Below are 19,021 nucleotides of genomic sequence, written 5' to 3'. Positions count from 1 at the left end.
TACCCAGATCCTCTCGTTTAACTCTAGGGTCTGGGTACGAGACTAGGTCCTAACCCTGTCAAGAGCCGCACCTTATCTTAGCGGGGTGGGGTGGGGTGGGGTGGGGTGGGGTGGGGTGGGGTGGGGGTACCTTAGCTACTACAGAATCCACTGATCTTCAAGGCAATTTATTTAATAATGACCTTATCTTACAATCTTTGTTTTTCAGCGTGTTCTATTGTTCAGCCCGTGCGCCATGTCCGTCATATCTCAAGCGGGTTTCAATGTCATGGGGTAACTCCCGTAAGGAGCTTGCGGAAAAAATTATTATTCTAGCGCGGGATTACCTATACAACCCTGTTTGATCAAGTCCGTGATCTTTGATTCATTATGCATAGATGTCTTTTGACTACTCGTGACCTACATAACATTACCGCGGTTTTTCCTCTCTTGTTCATCCTCTTCGATCGTCGCACATTTTTTTCCATTCCTTTTATGTTATTTTAATACTGACGAACCTCTTTTACAATCCCGGGTTTGAATTCCCCCTCCCCATGTTTTCTTCCTTTTCCTCTCCTACTCCTTTCCCAGAAATTCTTTGATAAAATTAACAGTTGACAATATCTGAGGAGAAGGGTAGGGTAGGGAAAGTTTGAACACCTGCATAATCTGTGGCTGCCGCCAGTGTCCATTTTCTCTCTTTTTTTTCCTTTCGCCTTTTTTCAATTAGCAACGCAATTCACTCGTTCATCCAGTAATCATTACCAAAGTAAAACCGAATTCCTAAAGCATACATACCACATTAAACCAATTGCGTCAATTTCCAAAAGATCTCAAGCAAAAAAGTTGACATGAAGTAAGGAAACAGTAAACGAAGGAGCATCGGGATCAAACAGATTTTTCGGAAGAATGCAGAAAAAAAAGAGCAAACACACATAGAGAATACTTGGAGAAAACTTGAAATTCTGCTGAAAATACTTTTATTTACATCAGTTAAAAGTCTTAAGAAATACATTTATCATTGAAATGAAGCTCTTACACTAAAGTAATTAATCTTAGTGAATAGATTCTACATAATATGGATATATCGACAAAGTTCAAATGGTAAATTGGCCACCGTAACGATTACAAAAGCTGACCGTCGCTTCGAGCGTTAGCCCTTCGTCGGAGCGAAGGGCTAACGCTCGAAACGTCAGCTTTTGTAATCGTTACGGTGGCCAATTTACCATTTCACCTTTTTTGATATATCCATATTATTTCGTTACTCCCACCGACGCAGCCCCAAACGGTTTCTTTCGAAACTATCAGCCTTTATTCAGATGCCATATAAGTCTTGCATTAATATTTATATCGATAATTAGAAGCTACTGTACATTTACCCTGCTTAGGGTAAGAGCCGTGAATCCCTGATTATTCGCTACATTATCGCTTTTTAAAATTGGTCAGAGCACAGAGTATAAAATTTCAGGGGAAGCCCATCTAACTCGGTTAGAGATGGATGACACTATCACACAGCAGTCAGAGCAGCAGCGGCACCAGAATTATCAAAGTAATTTAAAGGTCAATACGACCCTTCTAGAGATATGTTTTCTTTCAAATACTTACTTAGCCAGAGCAGCAGCACCAGCTTCACAAAGGTTATTTTCGTTCAGAAATAACATTTCCACAGATGAATTTTCTTTTACACATTCAGCCAGAGCAGCAGCACCAGCATCACATATTCCATCAGAAGACAAATTAAAATATTTCAGAGATGTATTGTCTTTCAAACACTCAGCCAGAGCAGCAGCACCAGCATCACCAATTACATTAGAAGACAAATTCAAATATTTCAGAGATGTATTGTCTTTCAAACACTCAGCCAGAGCAGCAGCACCAGCATCACCAATTACATTAGAAAACAACTTCACATCTGTCAGATGTATTGTCTTTCAAACTCTCTGCCAGAGCAGCAGCACCAGCATCACCAATTTCATTAAAAGACAATTTCAAATCTGTCAGAGATGTATTCTCTTTCAAATTCTCAGCCAGAGCAGCAGCACCAGCATCACCAATTACATTAAAAAACAAATTCAAATATGTGAAGGTGTAGTGTGATCGTCCGGGTGAGTGTAGTCCTGAGAAGGACTGTTGTCGGTGGCAGTGACTGACGTTTCGACAACCTGTCCGCACAGGTTGTCGAAACGTCAGTCACTGCCACCGACAACAGTCCTTCTCAGGACTACACTCACCCGGACGATCACACTACACCTTCACATGTTACCCCCGGGTTCAAACCATTTACTGCATTAAATTCAAATATGTCAGAGATTTATTCTCTTTCAAACACTCAGCCAGAGCAGCAGCACCAGCATCACCAAATCCATTACGAGACAAATCCAAGTCCGTCAGAGATGTATTGTCTTTCAAACTCTCAGCCAGAGCAGCAGCACCAGCATCACCAATTACATTAGAAGACAAATTCAAATATTTCAGAGATGTATTGTCTTTCAAACACTCAGCCAGAGCAGCAGCACCAGCATCACCAATTACATTAGAAAACAACTTCACATCTGTCAGAGATGTATTGTCTTTCAAACTCTCTGCCAGAGCAGCAGCACCAGCATCACCAATTTCATTAAAAGACAATTTCAAATCTGTCAGAGATGTATTCTCTTTCAAATTCTCAGCCAGAGCAGCAGCACCAGCATCACCAATTACATTAAAAAACAAATTCAAATATGTCAGAGATTTATTCTCTTTCAAACACTCAGCCAGAGCAGCAGCACCAGCATCACCAAATCCATTACGAGACAAATCCAAGTCCGTCAGAGATGTATTGTCTTTCAAACTCTCAGCCAGAGCAGCAGCACCAGCAGCACCTATTTCATTAGAAGACAAACTCAAATCTGTCAAAGATCTCTTCTCTTTCAAACACTCAGCCACAGTAGCAGCACCAGCATCACCAATTCCATTAAAAGACAAATCCAAGTCCGTCAGAGATGTATTGTCTTTCAAACTCTCAGCCACAGCAGCAGCACCAGCAGCACCAATTTCATTGCGAGACAAATTCAACTTTGTCAGAGATGTCTTGCCTTTCAAACACTCAACCACAGCAGCAGCACCATCATCACCAATTTTATTCCCACCCAAATCCAACTTTGTAAGAGATGTCTTCCCTTTCAAACACTCAGCCACAGCAGTAGCACCAACATCACCAATTTCATTGCTAGACAAATTCAACTCTGTCAGAGATGTCTTGCCTTTCAAACACTCAGCCACAGCAGCAGCACCATCATCACCAATTTTATTCTCACCCAAATCCAACTTTGTAAGAGATGTCTTCCCTTTCAAACACTCAGCCACAGCAGTAGCACCAACATCACCAATTTCATTGCTAGACAAATTCAACTCTGTCAGAGATGTCTTGCCTTTCAAACACTCAGCCACAGCAGCAGCACCATCATCACCAATTTTATTCTCACCCAAATCCAACTTTGTAAGAGATGTCTTCCCTTTCAAACACTCAGCCACAGCAGTAGCACCAACACCACCAATTTCATTGCTAGAAAATTTAAATTCCTTCAGAGACTTCTTTTCTTTCAAACAATCAGCCAGAGCAACGGCACCGTCATCACCAATTTCATTCAAACTCAAATCTAATTTTGTTATACTTGTATTTGTTCTAAGAATGTTGGTTAGTAAGATAGTCTTAGCCCACCCTAATCCTAATTTGCTCCGAACATTAATGGTTTCAATTTGGAGACAAGGGCCAAGAGTGCGGGCCAATTTTACATCGAGATGATTTTCATTTTTGCATTCATAAATGCACTCTAATATATTAGTCATATTATTTCTGGCTCCCCCACTCCCGTCCTCCTGGTTAAACTGTGTCGCCATACTTTTCATAAGGTTCTCTGCTGTTTCCTCGCACCATGAGGCAAGAATGCCAAATGTGAACAGAAGCACTTCTGTCAGCTCGTGGCGATATCGTCTGTCAACAGCTATGCTGTCCGTGCTAATTTCTTTCTTGATAAGCTGACAAACGAGATTCAAAGCGGCGAAGAACTCTTGGAAAGTCTTGTGAAGAAAGCCATAACGTCTAGTAGCTCGGAGTTTACTGCCTCCGGGCTGAACAGAGAGAAATCCAAGTTCAGGTAGAACACTTCCTTTGTGTTTTCCAAGCTCCTTCTCATCAAAGTCCAAGTTGTCTTCTAATAAACCTTTCAAAGCTATCGAGCCAAGGTGGTTCAGTTGGCTTTTGTAAAGTCCAACAAGGTCCTCTTTGACTTCTGAAAGTTGTTTCCTTGCTCTGTATCTTCTTAGTATACAATCCACTATGTCCATGTACAGCTTACTTCTGCTTTCAGGAAATACACCGTTCAGATCTTCATAGACCAGGCAAATAAGCGCAATGTTGAGAGGATTCGTCGAGATTTCATGTAAGGTTTCATCGTCATCCAGTCGTTTGATAAGCTGCTCGGCCAGGTTTGTCTTCTCTTTGAAGTACTTTTTGATGAAGGTTTTCACATCTTCTTCAGCGAATCCCTCCACCTCTAGCAGCGTGTCGCAGTATTTTCGAACTTTGACTCCAGCCTCGTGCCGTGCAGCTACAACCACGCGACATTTTGGCAGCGCTCGGCCTTGAATAATTTCTGAAAACATTGGTACCTTCTTCTCAGAAACTTCATCCAATCCATCGAGTACCAGGAGAACTTTAGATTGATTGTGGCGAATGAAGTCGAAGAATCTCTTTCTTTGGTCGTCACCGATATCTCGAGGTAGAAGTTGATCATCAATGGCTTCCCAAAGGTCAGACTGAACTTCATGACATTTAATCAAAAGCACTATGCAGAATTTTGCGAAGGAATTTCCGGTTGCGCGTTTTTGAGTGGCCCAGTCGAAAACAACCTTTTTGCAGTAAGTTGTCTTTCCCATACCAGGCTTCCCTTCTATTAATACAACTCTTGGTTCTTCACATTCTTCGTGCGGGTTGAAGATTTCAGAACTTGTGACAACTCGGTCCGTAGCTGTTCCTCTCGTTTTCTTTTTGTAGGTGATTTTAAGTCTGGTGTAGAGGTCTCCAAAAGAAAAGTTCAAGTCTTCACACCAGGGAAGGAGGTTCATCGTACCCTCGCGGGTTTTGTAGAGTTGAGAAATGTTCTCAATCATTTCGGTGGGATCAAAGGCATCTACAATAAAAATAATTCTCGTCAGGTGTTAAGTCAAGCTGTCGAAACCACCTTGGTTTTTCGAAATATTGCAAAGCATTTTTTCCATGCAAGCGAAAGTCTCCTCAGCGCTCAAAGGTCCGTTTTTTAAAAGCGCCGATCATCAAATGGCACAAATTGAATTACTCGTCTTTTCACAAAACTCTTGTTTGAGGAATTTTTTTGCTTCGCGCATTTAGATCGATCCTTTGTGAGAAAAAATCACCTAAGTTTTTCTTTTATAACGGCTCTTTACATTGAAAATTATCTTCAATTTGACACCTACTTTGCCTTTGCCACTATGACCGTAAATATGCAACTTTTACATCGGCTCAGCGCAAAATTCCAACTTCTACCCAATGATATATTTATTCAAACTAACTAAAATAGGTTAGAGGAGTATGGAAATATAAAAATATGTTGCGGTTTCGGCGAACTTCTTGTACAGCCGATCAACGTAATATGCACATTTTCGAAAATTCCACCCAACAATGCACAAAAGCGGACTCAATTATTTACGAAATTTACGCCATCGACCCATGGTTGACGCCTGAATTGAACATTTTGCAGCTTTTTCATGCTTCATGATACCATGAAACAGCATTTAGGGGAGAGAAATCTCTAAACCCATCTACAAAAATGTTGCCGCCGAAAGGTGATTCATCGCTCTAAGTGTCTTATTGTTATGTTTATCACGCAGTAATGAGAGACAAGAAAAGAAATCACTAAAAGGCAAGATAGATATGAAAATTGGTCATGTTAATCCAAAATATTTGTTATTATCCATTTAAAAAGTTTCCTTATTAATATTACTTGAAGTGCACTAATTTTGTATTGGATAATGTATCATCTAATTTTATACTGTACTAACTTATTCAAAGGACCCATCTGCTGTATCCAAAAGCTCCCGTGAAATCGCCAGAAAATAGTATATTCACGAAAACACACTAAATATGCCAAGTAGATTATTATTTTCATCGATGTTTCAAGACTTTATAAAGTGAAAAGAACTGCTTACAAACTTTATTAATATTGTGTCACGCAACGTAATCATGCGAAATTCAATGACGAGATCGTCCGAAAATCAAGTTTTACTAAGTTGAAATGAAAATTTCCTCTCTCCTACGCGCAAAACTGACGCTATAGTTTGCAGTTTGTAATCGGCCTAGTAGTTTTCCACGGCGCAGCCGGTGAGTGGCTTCTCAATCCTACTTTCAGCTTCTTGCCGCCTGGCGGTTTTTTGAACATAGATGATTATAGAAAAGACCCCAACTAGAAGGAATCGAGGATAATTCGAAGTAATTATAAGAATATCGTGTGCCTCTCAATCCTTTTAAAATCAAGTGCTATGGAGCAAACATCTTATCGTTTGGCGGGTGTGACTTGGTTTTGATTGACATTCTATTTGATTGTTATGATGAGCAGCAATTTTTCAAAACGTGTCTGACATACTAAAGAGGTTACCGCTATGACATAGTTTGAACTGTGATATATATCTGATATTTCGAAGTCTTTCTGTTGGCCACCCTATCAACAAAATCAGAGAAGAAAACTTTTCAGTTTACACGAAATTTACGCGCGGATCCATGGCAGCTACCACTTGTCAATTATTATTGATTCGCAAAATTAGATTTGCGTCAAAGATCAAATAGTTAACTCGACAACTGCACGATAGACGGTCAAACCCAAAGCAAAGATGCAACTAACTGAGGCTCAATCCGCGTAGATTGAGCATACATTGGGAGTAAATAAGCTTGTTTGCAGAGTCACACGGGAAGAAAGAGCTCGAACGAGTGATAAGTATTTTCAGCCCCTTTGTCCTTAATAATTGCAGAAAAGGGCACATTCAGCTCTCTCAAGCGGAATACATCGCCTATAACCCTTGAATTTAAAAACCTCCGCACCACAGCGACATAGAAATATAGAACTGATAAACCTCCAAGGGAGGAATAACGAAAACACCGTGACCAAAAACTCGACTCATTTTGTGACTACACCTGGAAACGAGACCTAAAATATAAACTTAAGAAACTTTTCCTACTTATTCTTGGTGGGAAAAGACACGACATCTGGCTCTTTAGCTGTTTGTCCTATTTTGTGCTGCTACCAGTGTAGACGAGACCCAACGAGGTCAAAATACTGTCTCAAGTTGCATCTCTGGCCTCACATTGTAATATATCTCTTAACCCGTTGTCAAGTTGAATTTTGCACGAAGTTCTTAGTGGTATAATCAGCCCCAGCAATTTTCAATTATTACCCAGTCAAAAAATTAAATTTGTCTGAAAGGTTGTGAAGCACAGAAATGGGAGTCCAGGCTTTTTTTATCGCATTTTAAAATACAGAAGAACATGGGTTACACATTCCGTGAGCCTTTAAAATTAAGATGAGTCATTTACAGCCAATCTGAGCTATCGTCACCCATTTCGCAAAATGTTTCCCAAGCATGGCAAAGTACCATAATCATTGATTTAGCGTCTTTGTTCTCCTTCTCTAAGAAGGGCCCCTCTCGAGTCTGGTTTTTGTTAATGAGCGTCCCTATTCTGATAAGCACTCCTACTGGATAAGCACTCATGTTCTGTTAAGCGCCCCGATTCTGTTTCAGTGATGGCACTGCTAGAGTATATTTGCAACTAGTTCAACCGTAGTTCATTTTCCTTTCAGTTCTCATTTAAAGCCTCGTTACAGAAAACGGTGACCACGTGAGTGCACAGTTTCTTCAAACGAATAATCTCGTTTGTGACCATTGCCTTGTCGGTAGTTTTAGTCTTGCAGGATCCCTGGACAACAAGTCTGTTCTGTAGTCTTCTATATTAATTGAACAATTCCAGCATTTTTTTTTCGCATATTCTTGTTTCTGAGAAGAAAAATAAGCGCCCTGTCCCTAATGAGCGTGTTTTGCACAGGCACCCTTTCTTGAGGCACCAAAAGTAAAGGCCCCCGAGCGCTACATCGAAAATTACAGTAGCTCCGATACAATTTAGAATTTTGACAAGGAAACTAATCACGCCCGCTTATTTTTTTCTTTTAATAAATTGTAAAGTGGTCGAGAAAAGAAAAGGTTTTCCATAGTTCCCCTTTCGCATTTTTTTGGCGACGACTGACCTCCCTTTGATTTCTCCCGAAAACCATGTTATGATCCCCCCTAAATCCTTCATTTCCTTCTCCCCGCCCACTTCTAGCTAGCCAACTAATAACGACTTTTCATCACGGCTGGTTATTTAAACAAAGTTTAGCATTTTTTTTTTTTTTTACAAAACTGCCATCTAAACCATCTTCATTTTAGTTGAATCTTTTATCTGAACATTTATTTTTGACAGTGTCAAGAAGGTGGAAAGTTAGCAATGTATGGAAATTTATTGAGTTAAATCCACCGTCACTTAGAGAATCCCTGCGGCTCACTGTTTGCGTAAAACCGGTGTTTAAGTTAGACCTCGTGTAAATAACCGACCCTAAGATTCTGGTTCACGACTCGTGACTCGAGTTTGGACTTTGAACACGTACATACATCATCAAAACATCATTAAAACATTTAACGGGTAAACTGGACGATAGATGTCAAACCCAAAGCAAAGATGCAACTAAGTAGGGTATGATGGGTGTACATTGAGCATACAATTGGAGTAAATATACGTGTAAGCAGAGTTACGCGGGAGGAAAGAGCTCGAACGAGTATTTTCAGTCCTTAGGACCTAAATAGGAAAAAAGGAATAAATAGGAAAAAAGGAATAAATGCAGGAAAAAAGGCCGTTCAGCGCTCTCGAACTGAGAACATCGCCCATGGCCCTTGAATTGAAAAGTACCCGCACCACAGCGACAGAAAAATAAAGAACTTGTTAACCTCCGAGGGAGGAATGATGAAAACACGGACCAAAAGCTCGAGATTTCGTCATTGCACCTAGAGAACATAACTCACGAGACTTACAAAATAAACTTAAGGAACGTTTCGTACTTATTCTTGGTGGGAAAAGACAGACATTTGGCTTTTTAGCTCTTTTTTTTCTATTTGTGTTGCGACCAGTGAAGGCGAAGACCTTCGCTTCAACGGTTTGCCGGATTGGTGTTCGTATTAAAGAACGATGTTCTTGGAAGAGGGCAGATTTCTACCTTGAGCACATTATCAATGAGGCCTGTAAGGAGCTCATGCAGGCAGTCCCCTCAGAGCTACGCTCATCGATACTGGATCGAATAACAAATTATTTTTCTAATGCAACTTTATTTCATTGTCATCACGGTGGAGTAACAACCCACCTCTTTTATGTACATGACAACTGGTTTAGGTTACCTAGCCGTGAAATCAGTTGATCACATACTGGTAGCCACAGACTTTGGACGTGGGTGTAAAGTTAAGATGCACTTTTCTCACCCTCTTTAAGGGTAGAGTGCCTGTGAGCTGGTTAGAGTTTTATTGTAAACCTTGTAGAGGAGTTATTGAAAAAAAAAAAAAAAAAAAGTAACATCGTCGTGATAGTGTTGTGGAACTGACCCTGATTCTGCGTCTCATCCGGATGTTCCACCCCTGAGTTCACGTTGTCACTCGCTTGTCGGCCGCCTTCACTGTTCATCTGGCCACGATCAGTTCTGATTGTTTCGTTTAGTGGCCGATGACGATGACAGATATATTTTAATTACACGACTCGTGATGACATCAATTCCGTAAAATGATTTTAAAGTGTTAGCGTATCACGCTTTAAACCAGTTCTTTAGAAGAATCAGTAAAGAGAGAAGTCGGTTTTTTATAATCTGTTCGCTACCCGAATCTGCTAGCCTGAAGAGAGAAATCTGTTTTCACGACCCGCCACAGAGGTAAGTTTCCAATCATGTTTTCTTGAATTTTGGTACGAGATTAAGACTTAATTTGCGTTTTTCTGATTTCGAATTACAAATGTATTCCTCTTGGATGGAATGATTCTTAAAGCTTGGATAATATTGCACGATTTGGGATCAGTTCGTGGGCCTCACTTTCCACGCGGAACACTGATCAACTCTGAGGGTCAATTTATACAAGTAATTTAGTCTGCATAGGTTATGAGCCTTTTTTTCATTTTGATATACAGTGCAAAAAAATCGTTTGAATCACCTACAAGATCAGTTTTGGTTAAAGACTTTTTCAAAGGACTGACTTCCATACCTCGTGGTACACTATTGCTTCAAAAACATTCTGCATCAGAGTTGTTTGGGAGGATTTCGCGATAGAATAAATTCTGTAAATTTCTTACCTTACCCTTCAACTGCAATGTCTTCAACATTCCACGGACATTTTTCAAAAATTTCTCGCTGGTACAAAACAACTGCGCGACTTCGAAAATACCACGCAAAATAAAAGAAGCAAAGACGATGATGATGGCGAGATTGGAATTTGATTTTCCCTTTGTAATGGAGATCATTACATTGCAGCTTCTGGTGGAGTGGATTCAACGTGGTGTACATGTTAGTCCTAAGGATGGGGGCAGGGTGGGGTGGGGGGGAGACAACTGATAATGGATGGAATTGCTAAGTACTACCCGTAGAAAATTAGGAAAAAATGTAGAAGAGGTTTATCTTACATATTTCGCAGACTATCATATCAGTTTTAATTGAATTTCCTATCGTGTAGTACTGATTGAGTTCTTTACCTTCATTCCTCGTGTCCTCTCTCAGCTGGGTGTCCAACTTTTCTCTAATGTTTCGTACTTCACTACTGATCTGCTGCAACTCTTGTCTGTTTGGGTCTGATGATAGAGGGTAATGTTTATGTCAGTTTTGAAAATAGGGACATTTAGTGAAAGATGCCGCAAATCAAGGAGGAGGTGGGGGAGGGGGGGGATTGGATCGGTAAAGTGATGAGTTGGTGAAAAGGGTATGCGGTCTTTTTGTCCAAGAGTCTTTCCGTCTAAGTACTTTTCATCTAAAGTCTTTGGTCCACTTGTCCAATATCAAGTCTTTTCGTCAAAGTTGTAACATTGTTTTAAATGAAGTAGTAACAAGATATATTTTATCAAATAGTGACAAAAATAAAGACTTGCCGTTTAATTATTTCGCGCGAAAGAAATGGGAATATTAGGCTTGTTGTTAAGCGTCTATTGTGCGTAATAGACAACTATGGGAAACATCATTTAGTGTCCGATACAACCAACAACATAGTCCAACATGATAAAGAAAACTAACCAAAAATGATTAAGAAATAAAACTAAACCAAAAATGACCCCAAATAAACATCTTCTCTGTGTATTTATCGTAATTAACGATGTTGAATTCGTAAACGAGGATCAGTGAATAGAGCTATCGAAACCAAAATGGCAACGGCTCGCACTAATAAGTTCTTTACATAGCCTTATCTAGCCCTTCTAAAAGTTACTTATTTGCTCCCAGATAAGACTTAACATTTAGACGAACAGACTTAGATGAAAAAACTTTGGAACGAAAATACTTGGAAGAAAAGACTATTGGACAAAAAGACCGTAATTCGGTTAAAAGTATTAGTGTATTGGCACTGCAAACGAAAGAAAGAAATGGTTTGGTCCATGAACCGCCTAGGATCCAACGATCATAATTCAAATATCTAAGGTAACCATAGCCATAACGTGTCTCTAACACATCAACTCAGAACCGGAAAGAAGTGCAAAGCCTTCTAGAAGTGCCTGAATATTATCACAGGATCAGTCTTAACTTCCCACGGCAGTGAGGAGCGTAATATAAATGAGCTACAGTGTAAGCAACATGAAAATTAGAAAAAGCCGCAACAAACTCTAGGAAGCACCTCCACCAGGGTCATCTTAGGACGGTAGAGAGAATTTTAGGGGGGCAATACAATGTTATTAAGGTTAAAATGGTTCCATTCCTTCCATTTCTCCTATCTAGTGTTTAGGTGCACGGAGGTGGGCTGTAGCTAGGGAGACCCTATATCGCTCAAGATATTAGAAGCCCCTTTCCTCCTTCTCACCCTAGGTTGGACATCCTTTAGTGTCCCATTGTTTCATCTAAATAAGATCACGTGCGATTTTAACTTTATTAATATCTTAAAAAACAGAATAATTTAGCATTTTCATTCATTGCGTTAAAACATTTGATCATTCGTTGGGTTAAAATTTAAAATAAAATTTAGAACATTCATTGGGTTACAAAAAAATAAGGAAAAATAGAAATTACTCAATTGTTCTGTGGTATGCCAAAATGTGCCAATTTTCGCAGCTCAGTGGTGGTGAAGATTGTGAAGTTTATCGTGTGCATGCAACGTCTTCAAGAAAGGTGGTAAGACCTGGGAAGCCATTGCCTCAGTGTCAAGCTTACAAAGTTCGTCGAAGAAGTGGCTAATCCAAACTGTTCTTGTTGCCGAGGTATCAAGGGGTAGTCATGTGACCCAAATGGGAAAACTCAACTGGATATGTATGGAAGTGATCCTCGCAGTTATAAACCCTACTTATGTACTTATGATAACAACTTGTTCATTACCTCATACATAGTTAATGCGTTTGAAAAGTTATTGATAGAAGATATTAAAGGCTTTTTTTTGGGTCTACTCACAAGAGTGAAATACTTGAGGATGACAGTTACTGAGTGTGAAGAATGTCACTTGGCATGGGAGGCTAACTATAGGAATGCTGAGCATGGAGATCAAAGCATAAATTGCTAGAAAGGAACTAAGAAGGGGGTCTATTTTTAGAGATTTGAACATTGAGATCATAGGCATGGATTGCCAGGGAAGACCTTTGCAGGGAACACTGTCTACAGGGTGCTGAACACAGAAATCATATGCATTAATTGCCAGGGAAGAACCAATAACACGGGACAATATTTATAACGTACAGAATACAGATCACAAGCATGATATGCCAGGGAAGAATTTTACAAGGAACACTATCTATGGGGTACTAAACATAGAAATTATTGGCGTGAATTTTCAAGGAAGAACTTAACACGGGTCTATCTATATGGTACTGAACGAAGAGATAATAAACATGATTTTCCAGGGAAGAACTTTACAGGGAAACCCCAATCTATATGGTGCTGAACATAGTTGTGAGTTGAGGGTGTTATAATCATGTGAATTTGATAATTTCTTTTCCCTGACTATTAACATGCCCTTTACCCTTTATCAAAATTGTTACCATTTTATGCTGCTTCTCCAAAAAGAAAGAAAACATCTATACATGTTGCAATATACAAAATGTTCTGAAATGAAGTGGCAAATATCAAATCAATTGAAATTAATTAGGTACACACCATTCTTTGTCTTGAATGTGAAGACCTCTGGCTCGCCCTCTCCATGTTTATTGAAGGGAAAGAGTTTCCCTTCATACTCTGAGTTATACTCAAGATTGGTAAATTGGAAGTGAGTTTCATCAATGTTTCCTTGTTGAAAAAGTTTGCTGGATCCTGTCAAGTGTTTCTTTTTCCATTCCAGACGGAATTTAGGGCTGACATCAGAGCAGCTAGTATTTGGTGCTAGCCAAGTTAGAGTGAAATTCACATCAACCTCACCTTTGACCTTTTGGATGGTTGGTTTTTCAGGCAAACCTTTGAAAATTATTGAATCAGGATTTTTAATTCCTACTTCTAATGGAAGCAACTGTCGCAATATAACTTTGAGGTAAGTAAAACCATATTGTTGTAAGACCGGGGCTGAGCTATTCCCTTAATGTCAAGCTTACAAAGTTCGTCCAAGAAGTGGCTAATCCAAACTGTTCTTCTTACCGAGGTATCAAGGGGCATTCATGTGACCCAAATGGGAAAACACAACTGGATATGTATATATGGAAGGAATCCTCGTAGTTATAAACCCTACTTATGTACTTATGATTACAACTGGTCACTTACCTCACACATAATTAGTGACTTTGAGAAACTATTGATCGAAGATATTGAAAGCTTTTATTTGGGTCTACTTACAGGAGTAATATACTTAAGGATGACAGTTACTGAGTGTCAAGATTTTCACTTGGCATGGGAGGCTAACTATAGGAATGCTGAGCATGGAGATCAAAGCATAGATTGCTAGGAAGGAACTAAGCAGGGGGGGGGGGGCTAAATTCTAAATTCAGGGATTTCAACATGGAGATCATAGGCATGGATTGCCAGGGAAGACCTTTGCAGGGAACTGTCTTCAGGGTGCTGAGCACAGAAATCATAGGCATTAATTGCCAGGGAAGAACTAATAACACGGGACAATATTTATAAGGTGCGGAATAAAGATCAAGGGCATGATATGCCGGGGAAGAATTTTACAGGGGACTCTATCTATGTAGTACTGAACATAGAGATTATTGGCATGAATTTCCAGGGAAGAACTTTACAGGGAACTATCTATAGAGTACTGAACAAAGAGATGATAAGCATGAATTGCCGGGGAAGAACTTAAACAGGGGGTCCCCAATCTATAGGATGCTGAACATAGTTGTGAGTCGAGGGTCTCGGAATCACGTGTAGTAGATAATTTCTTTTCCCTGACTATTAACATGCCCCTACCCTTTATTGAAATTGTTACCATTTTATGTTGCTTCTCCAAAAAGAAAGAAAGCATCCAGACATGTCACAATATACAAAAAGTTCTGAAATGAAGTGGTAAATGTCAAATCAAATGAAATAAATTAGGTACATACCAGTCTTTGTCTTAAATGTTATGACCTCTGGCTCGCTTTCTCCATGTTTATTGACGGCAAAGAGTTTCACTTCATACTCTGAGTTGTACTCAAGATCGGTAATTTTGAATTGAGTTCCATCAGTGCTTCCTTTTCGACAAAGTTTGCTGGATCCTGTCAAGTGTTTCTTCCACAATTCCACACGGTATTCAGGGCTGACATCATTGCAGCTTGTATTTGGTGCTAGCCAAGTTAGTGTGAACCCCACATCTTTCTCATATTTGTCCTTTGGGATGACTGGTTTTTCAGGGAACCCTTTGAAAATATTATAGAATCAGGATTTGTAATTTCTACTGATGATGGAAGCAACTGTTACAACATATCTTTAAGATAATTATAACCATAATGTAATACATTGAGTGTTTATCTTAAATGGTCGTCTTTTTAAAAAGTAATATCCATGCAAAACTATCCATTAGAATCATGACATTTAGACTGAACAAGAGTTACATCATGTACACTTTCTATGCTCCTTCAACCCTTTGTATCACTTTGCCCTGCATCTCATACACCTTTAATTTGATAGGCCAGGGAAGAATTTTACAGAGGACACTATCTTTGGGGTAATGAATACAGATATGATTCGCATAAAATTCCAGGGAAGAACTCTACAGGGGACTATCTATAGGGTACTTAACAAAGAGATGATAAGCATGAATTGCCAGGGAAGAACTTAAACAAGGGGGCCCCAATCTATAGGATGCTGAACATAGTTGTGAGTCGAGGGTCTCAGAATCATGTGTAGTACATAATTTCTTTTCCCTGACTATTAACATGCCCCCTACCCTTTGTTGAAATTATTGCCATTTTATGTTGCTTCTCCAAAAAGAAAGAACACATACCTACATGTTACAGTATACAAAAAGGTTTGAAATGAAGTGGCAAACGTCAAATCAAATGAAATAAATCAGGTACATACCAGTGTTTGTCTTAAATGTTACGACCTCTTGCTCGCTTTCTCCATGTTTATTGACGGTAAAGAGTTTCACTTCATACTCTGAGTTATACTCAAGATCGGTAGTTTTGAATTGAGTTCCATCAGTGCTTCCTTGCTGACAAAGTTTGCTGGATCCTGTCAAGTGTTTTTTCCACAATTCCACACGGTATTCAGGGCTGACATTAGTGAAGTTCGTATTTGGTGCTAACCTAGTTAGAGTGAACTTCGCATCTTTCTCATCTTTGTCCTCTTGGATGGTTGGTTTTTCAGGCAAACCTTTAAAAAATTTTTGAACCAGGATTTGTAATTCCTACTTCTGAAGGAAGCAACTGTTGCAATATCTTTGAGGTAATTATAACCATAATATAATACATGGAGTATTTATCTTAAATGATCATCTCTTTATAAAATTATATCAATGCAAAACTATCCATTAGAATCAGGACATTAAGACTGAACAAAAGAGTTACATCACGTGCACTTTCTATGCTCCTTCAACCCTTTCCATCACTTTGCTCTCATCTCATGCACCTTAGTTAATTTGATTAGCCATTAGATAATTCTTCCTTTCTTAATTCTGCACAATTCCTCGTGTCTGGGCTACTAATGATCAATGTACACCACAATTCAACTCACCTAAGATGTGTTCTACTTTTGATTTCTTGAACCAAACTGGATGAAATGTGAGCTGCTGCTCATTGACCTCAAAGTTTAGAATTCCAACTGCTTTTAAATTAGTGTTCCTCTCACCTTCCAGTAAGACAGTCGAGCAACACTCTGCATGGCTGGGTAGGCAACTACCATCTTTTTTAGGAACAAGTTTCTCAAGGATGTATTTGAATCGATTACTTTCAATATAACAGAACAGAGGTTTGCTTTCCTTTACACCTATCTTAGGTTCAAGATCCTCTAAGATACTGCTATGCTTGTGTCTAAATCGGCCATGGTTTAGGTCTGAACACTCAGAATCAACAAAAATCACAACCAATCCAGAGGTGTCATAAAGTGGATTCTTCTTGATGATACCTTCCAATTGAAAACATTTCAGTTTTGAATTTGGTTTTGTAAACTCCACTTGATATTTCTCAGCATCAAAGTTCTCTTTTGGAATGAGTTTGCAACTTGTTATGATAAAGTACTCACTCCAATCAGGGTTTTGGACCTTAGGTTCATAAATTAAACACCCCCAGCCGACAGCTCCATCTTGACGTGTTATTTTGCAGAGTGCCTTGCATCTCTTCCTTTCAAGTACCTTGTAGGATGGCTCAAGCATGTGCTCCATGAAAGATTTTGCCATTTTACTGGTAAGAAGCCGTGATTACCTGGTTTAGGTGAAAAACCAAAAAAACCTCTTATTAACATGAAATGCAAGTTCTAACCATAAAAATTTATAAGCAATCAAATTGGATTTGGTTGGTTGAAAGACCTTGCATGCATGCTACACTTACTAATTTAGATTCATGTAATAAACCTTGCCAAAGGAGTAGTCTTGTTAATTTGTGATAGTTTGTTGCTAGATTATGATAGTCATGATGTAATGATATACAGTATTCTCTGCAGACTGAATGTTTTAACGTATTCTTTAGCTAGAAGTTTTCCTTGCCGATCTTAGAGTCTTAACTTAAGCTTAAGTCCCAAATGCAAATTATAATGTAAAATTGGTTCATGCTTTCCACGGTTTCCTCAAGCGTTCTCTGATTTGCCGTGCGTCATTGGTTTTGATGTTTTCTATTTGTTGGAATCCATGCTTCTGGTATTTCGGCTCCGTTGTTGCTGTTTATGTTAACGTTGTTTGGTTAGGTCTTATTTGAATTGCCTCTTTCACTTTCCTTGTACCAATGGTTGTCTGGGTCAATAAACTTTATTTCGTTCCACAGCAGCTTGTGTCTGGCTCCGTTAGCATGTTCTGAAACCACAGAATTCTGAGTATGTGCGAGTCGTATATCCCTGTCATGTTCTAGCTTTCATTCTTTTATCATTGTGCAGGGGTCATCCCATTTCTCCGATGTGGAGTTTGCCGTATGTGAATGGTATCTTGGAAACTACACCATCTTGCTTGTTTGGGTAAGCGAGATCTTTTGGTCTGACCAGCCGAGATCTGAGTGTTATGTTGGACTTGCAGATGGTATGTATACCTTGTTGTTGTAGGTTGTGGCGGAGGGTTTCTGAGACTCCTTTGATGTATGGTGGAGCTGCGGTAGACTTGAGTTCTGCTGTTTTCCTCTCTGGTGCTGGATCCCTTGTTTTGGTCACCCTCTGCAAGAAAGATGGAGGGTAGCTGTTGGCAACGAGAACCTTAGATAGATCTTTCTTCTCCTGGGCTATTCATGATAGCTTGCATTGATGATGATGCCTGAGGAACCCATTGTACACGGAAACATTAGCCGGATCGAAATGCACCTATGGCAGCAGACCACCACGGAACCAGTCGAGCCAAAGAACATTCTAAAGGTCTTCCACACCCAGCCAGTGAACCGAAAGCGAAACAAAGTGATATTTCTTTCAAAGAATCATTAATTGAACGTTACAAAAAGCTCTTATCCAAACGTTCCATCAGGACAATGTTTTTACTTGGAAGTCCTTGTGGCCTAAATGCTTTGCCACCAGGAATTTAATTGGTTTCCGCCAGTGTTGCTTCTAATTACTTATAAACTATTACACTTATGCATATTTTATATATTTTAGGAATTTGCATATTTTATATAGATATTTTTTAAGACATATTAAATTAGTCAGTATTACAAATTTCTTTTTTTTTCTTTGGACTTTCACCTAGTTGGAGCTTGCTCTGTTGTGATTGTTCCTCACTGACCTTTTTGCTTTTCGCTTTTCGTTTTAATATTGAGCTTATTTATCCTTCTCATTTTTTTTTTACTCAGTGGAAGTTTAATAAATAAAATAAATAAATAAATAAATAAAGGTTGATGTTTGCTTCCCTCTAAATCAAAGTCTACGGTCATTGCTTACAACACATTGTTTGGCTCTAGTGAGCGATTATCACCACATTTCGCAATGGAGAAGATAAACGAAAACACTTTTATCCAAAAGCAAGGTAAAGAAGTGTCAAAATAGAACATGCCTTTTCTTCAGTTGATCCGTGCTGATACGGAACTTGTAAACCACTGAATTATATAACTTTACACAGCTCATGTTTTGGCAAAAGACATCTCAATTCGACAATATACATTTTGGCTGAGACAGTCATTAATTTTGCTAAAAGACGAAAGTCCTACTGCAAATTGATGTCTGCAGACTTCAACCTTTCAACGGTCATTATTTATTGTACGAACAATAAGAATCTG

The 19,021-nt window shown here is 39.2% G+C and overlaps 2 protein-coding genes across 2 annotated transcripts in view; both read right to left on the bottom strand.

Annotated features, from left to right (window-relative positions):
• The window catches only part of LOC111341968 (uncharacterized), a 229,902-nt gene that overhangs the window by 136,130 nt on the left and 74,751 nt on the right, over window positions 1-19,021 (bottom strand). The gene's annotated exons all lie outside the window — the stretch shown is intronic.
• Window positions 2,260-17,965, bottom strand: LOC111329772 (uncharacterized). The gene is made up of 6 exons (XM_088728555.1): window positions 16,356-17,965; window positions 15,702-15,995; window positions 14,744-15,037; window positions 13,368-13,661; window positions 10,781-10,876; window positions 2,260-5,150 (listed from the first exon to the last, which is right to left on the bottom strand). Exons 1-6 carry the CDS (start codon window positions 17,014-17,016, stop codon window positions 2,260-2,262), a joined length of 4,530 nt encoding a protein of 1,509 aa, XP_088584681.1. The 5' UTR covers window positions 17,017-17,965.

This window comes from Stylophora pistillata, chromosome 7, assembly GCF_964205215.1.
Source record: "Stylophora pistillata chromosome 7, jaStyPist1.2, whole genome shotgun sequence".
Taxonomy (NCBI): domain Eukaryota; kingdom Metazoa; phylum Cnidaria; class Anthozoa; order Scleractinia; family Pocilloporidae; genus Stylophora; species Stylophora pistillata.
Note: the sequence above shows the minus strand (reverse complement) of the source record. Positions and strands in the feature narration are given on the sequence as shown.